The sequence below is a fragment of the Pomacea canaliculata genome, linkage group LG2 (assembly GCF_003073045.1).
Source record: "Pomacea canaliculata isolate SZHN2017 linkage group LG2, ASM307304v1, whole genome shotgun sequence".
Taxonomy (NCBI): domain Eukaryota; kingdom Metazoa; phylum Mollusca; class Gastropoda; order Architaenioglossa; family Ampullariidae; genus Pomacea; species Pomacea canaliculata.
The window spans coordinates 21,433,990-21,437,636 of NC_037591.1; the positions used below are offsets into that span (position 1 = coordinate 21,433,990).

The window sequence follows — 3,647 nt, forward strand, 5'->3', positions numbered from 1 at the left end:
GTAACAATCTTTTTTCCAGATAAGATTTTGGAAGTATTAACAGGTCTTTTATTTTATTTTTTTTATTGCTGAATGAGCTGTTTTTTAAAATCACAAAATGATTTTTATTTTTTTTAACTACTCCACAAATAGTTCTGGGGGCCAATAGTGATCATCCAAATAAGAATTCAAAAGTATGTCGTCATTCTGGTCTGCTTGGTGATTTTTCCTTGCTTGACGTTGATTGAATTTGACCTTGAGTTTAGGTTCCCATACAGTTCGGACAAGTCTGAATAGGTCCATAGCAGCTCTAGCGTCTGTAATGGAGCAGTGTTCTCCAACCTGTATTGTTCTACCTGAAAAAAAAAATGTCATTAATACCAAAAAACTTCTATTCCTTCTGCACAGTGTTATGTTCTATTATGGGATTTAACTTAAGGCATTTTAGACAAAAAATTAGATGTACCAGAGTCAAAAACAGTCAACATAAGAGATTTCAAGAATACAAGAAAATGTATGCATACACTTCTCCAAGTTCTGAAACTCTTTTATCTTTTTAGGTATTATATACCAACTTGAGGAGACTTCTGTCATTTTGTCTTGTCCCTTTGTTTTGATGTCATTGATCTGTGCTTTTTGTTGCACTTTACCTCTGTTCTGGATTGTTATTGTACACCTGTGCCAAGTCATTTCTACCTATAAACACCTTCATCCACTAACAGTCTCTGCAGCAGATCCTAATTTTTATGATTAATATCAGCATTTTTGTGACAGTCACATGTCAGGCAATAAACAGAGCAATTTTTTCAACAACAAATCTGAGGGGCTAGAACAGCTTTAGTTCTGTATGAATTTTTAAAATTAAAAATTTGAATTTTGTTTTTTTTTACAGCAACCACTCTTATGAAGATGACTTTAAGACATCTCAATAAGTCAAGTATGCAGTAGTAAAGTTAGGGTACAAATGTGGTTGATGGCTTTTAGTCTTCCAAAACCTCAACATCAAACGCCTGACTATATCATTTTTAGTCAGCCAACAAATGCTCTACAGACTCATGATACCATCCCAGAGATGCCTAGTGACTGCACGATCCATAAGCTCCTATCTCCCAATGCAAAAGAATCTTCAAATCGTTGCCTAACTTTCAATATTTCGGTATAAGTGTATTTGATGGTATTACAAGTTTATATAATCACTAGTCAGGATAAAATGTATGTCACTGAATCTTCAGATGCACAGACTTGCCCTTATTTGGGGGAAGGGGGACCCTGTAAAGACATCAAGATTCTATAGACAGTACATAGAAATGTATTTTTATGGGACACAAAACATACTCTAAATACCATAAATGAAAACACCAAGCAAAGTTATTGGCAACACTAAATTTTTATTTTTTCATTTACCTAGTAGAGCTTGAGTAAGTTTACGGAGCCCACAGGAATTGGAGCCCAACTCTGCCATTTCACGCAGCTCCTTGCAACTGATTGTGTCTCGAATCATGTCTGGAGGATGCGAGAGTCGTAAGACTTTAAAATCATTGTGAATGGCATGACCCACAACAACCTTATTCTGAAACAAAGCAAGTGAACAAAAACAAAAATGATGTAGTGGGGGGAAACCCAAGAAAATTGCATTTTGGATTTGCCAAGGCAGCACACTAGCTAAGTACCACTTCTTCATATTACCGTGAAATCTTGGTATTTATTAATAATCTGTCCAAAAACAATCTGTGAAATCCAAACCAAAAAAAAAACAAAAACGGAGGCAATATGAATCAATGTAAATCCAATTAATTCATTCTAGACACTCCAAAATACATACCAAAAACACTTTATAGAGAATAAATACAAGTCTTTAATACAAAAATCAATAATTACTATAAAATGAATATTAAAAACTAATGTAAAAAGCTGCTGGCTCTGGAAACTTTCTTTGGTCCTATGATGGGGGAATCTTATTGTTTTACGCCGAGCCAGCAACTAAGGCTATTCACGGCAACTGGCCCCATGATGGAGCTGAAAGGAATGGGTTAACTTAGCAACTTAACAGGGATAATGAAATTTGAGGATGTGATTTTAGTTACATACACTTTGAAACTGAAAAAAGCAAAATAAACACATTACACTAGAAGTTAACAATAACCAAGGTTTCACTCTATATTGTAAAGCCACATGATGTAACTAATAATTTTGAGACATTACATTATTGTTGTATACACCACAAGAAAACTTAAAGTGTCTAAGTTTACTGCTGAAAAAACTTCTCATCTACTAGCTGTACTTGTTATATACCTTCAGAATAGCAGCTATCTGTTCTCTTGCAGCAAGGAATGGAATCCCATTTTGTATATTCAGTGGCCGCAATCCACTCCATGGAGTGCGATAATCCGTCACTGGCTCCTCAGGCTTTACAAAATGATCAAAAATAACCTGGCCTGCATGGTCAACAATACTACAACGACCTACACAGAGAAGAAAACCTCATTATAAAGATACCAATACTAGAACTACTGTTTACTTTCATTAAAGTTCATCAAAGTAAAATGTCTTACATGAGAGTCATCATTTTAAATTTAATAATCTGAGATTATTTGAATCTGTTAACTTATGTAATTTTTTTTCTTCTTGACCTCTGTCAACTTACCTAATGCATTGGTTTTTCTGGGCCCAATGCCTACAAATTCACAGTCCATTCCAACATAATTTGCCATTTCGGTCATTTCTTCATGTGTCAGTTTTAAAAATGTGTGAGTTGCACAAGACTTGCAGCTGGTGAGACACTGAGATTTACTGGCAATTGGGCTTTGTCCTTTCCTCCTAGGTTTCTGGTGATTTTTGATGCCAAAACACTGAATGAAAGGATGTCCATTTACCGGAATACGATTATATTCCCTTTTCTGAATCAAGGATACTTCGCTGTCTTGCAACAATGGTGATTTCGCTCTTGGAGTCCATCCGTTTGTAACTGTACAAATGTTTAGTGACTTTGTATGATGAATGTGTTTGACACAATCTTCCGACATATCTTTACACTGCAAACCACAGTCTTGTGGCTGTAGGGAAATGTTTTTCTGTTTAAAATCTTCGTCGTTATAAGTTACCATTTTCCTGGTAGCTATTTCCATGTCTTCATTTTCATTTGAGCTTCTTATTCTTTTCACTCTGGAGTTCTTCGAACTATATCTGAGGTGAAGTTTCCTCTTCTTTTGTTTTTCCAATTCTTCATCCCTGGTATTAAGTTCTAGTGATGATATGCTATCATCATCCGCGGATGAATCATAAGAACGTGATATTTCATCCATTTCAATTAACTTTTGTGATTTCTTTAACTTTCCTTTCTTCTGCGTTTTACGTTTTTGAACGAAATGCCTTTGAGTCGGCATCGTCTACATCGTCACCGACAAACACACCAACTTCCATTTCGTACCTTTTCATCACGATGGAAACAAAATTACTCAATGAGTATTAGTGGATACAGATAAACGTGCAAAGTTATCACATACTATTTCAGGTGACCGTATGCACTTTTCATATACTGCGATATAAAACTTTCATTAGATTTTCTTTTCTATTCAAAGAGATACAGTAAGCATCACGAACAAATATCCACGTCCCTGCTAAGTGTCGCATGGCTATTGCGTAACCGGAAATACGTCACAGGAAGCTGG

At 35.5% G+C, this 3,647-nt stretch overlaps 1 protein-coding gene across 1 annotated transcript; it reads right to left on the reverse strand.

The window, feature by feature from the left end:
* Positions 1–51: 51 nt before the first annotated feature.
* On the reverse strand, positions 52–3,616 carry LOC112556755 (interferon-stimulated 20 kDa exonuclease-like 2). The gene is made up of 4 exons (XM_025226095.1): positions 2,624–3,616; positions 2,272–2,441; positions 1,384–1,549; positions 52–335 (listed from the first exon to the last, which is right to left on the reverse strand). The coding sequence occupies exons 1-4, from the start codon at positions 3,360–3,362 to the stop codon at positions 118–120; spliced, it is 1,293 nt and encodes a 430-aa protein (XP_025081880.1). The 5' UTR covers positions 3,363–3,616; the 3' UTR covers positions 52–117.
* Between the last annotated feature and the right edge of the window lie 31 nt (positions 3,617–3,647).

Coding starts and splice junctions, on each gene's coding strand:
- LOC112556755 (XM_025226095.1), bottom strand. CDS start 3,362: ATGCCGACTCAAAGGCATTTCGTTCAAAAACGTAAAACGCAGAAGAAA. Junction 1,550..2,271: donor AGATAGCTGCTATTCTGAAG/GTATATAACAAG, acceptor GCTTTGTTTCAG/AATAAGGTTGTTGTGGGTCA. Junction 336..1,383: donor ACTTACTCAAGCTCTACTAG/GTAAATGAAAAA, acceptor TTTTTTTTTCAG/GTAGAACAATACAGGTTGGA.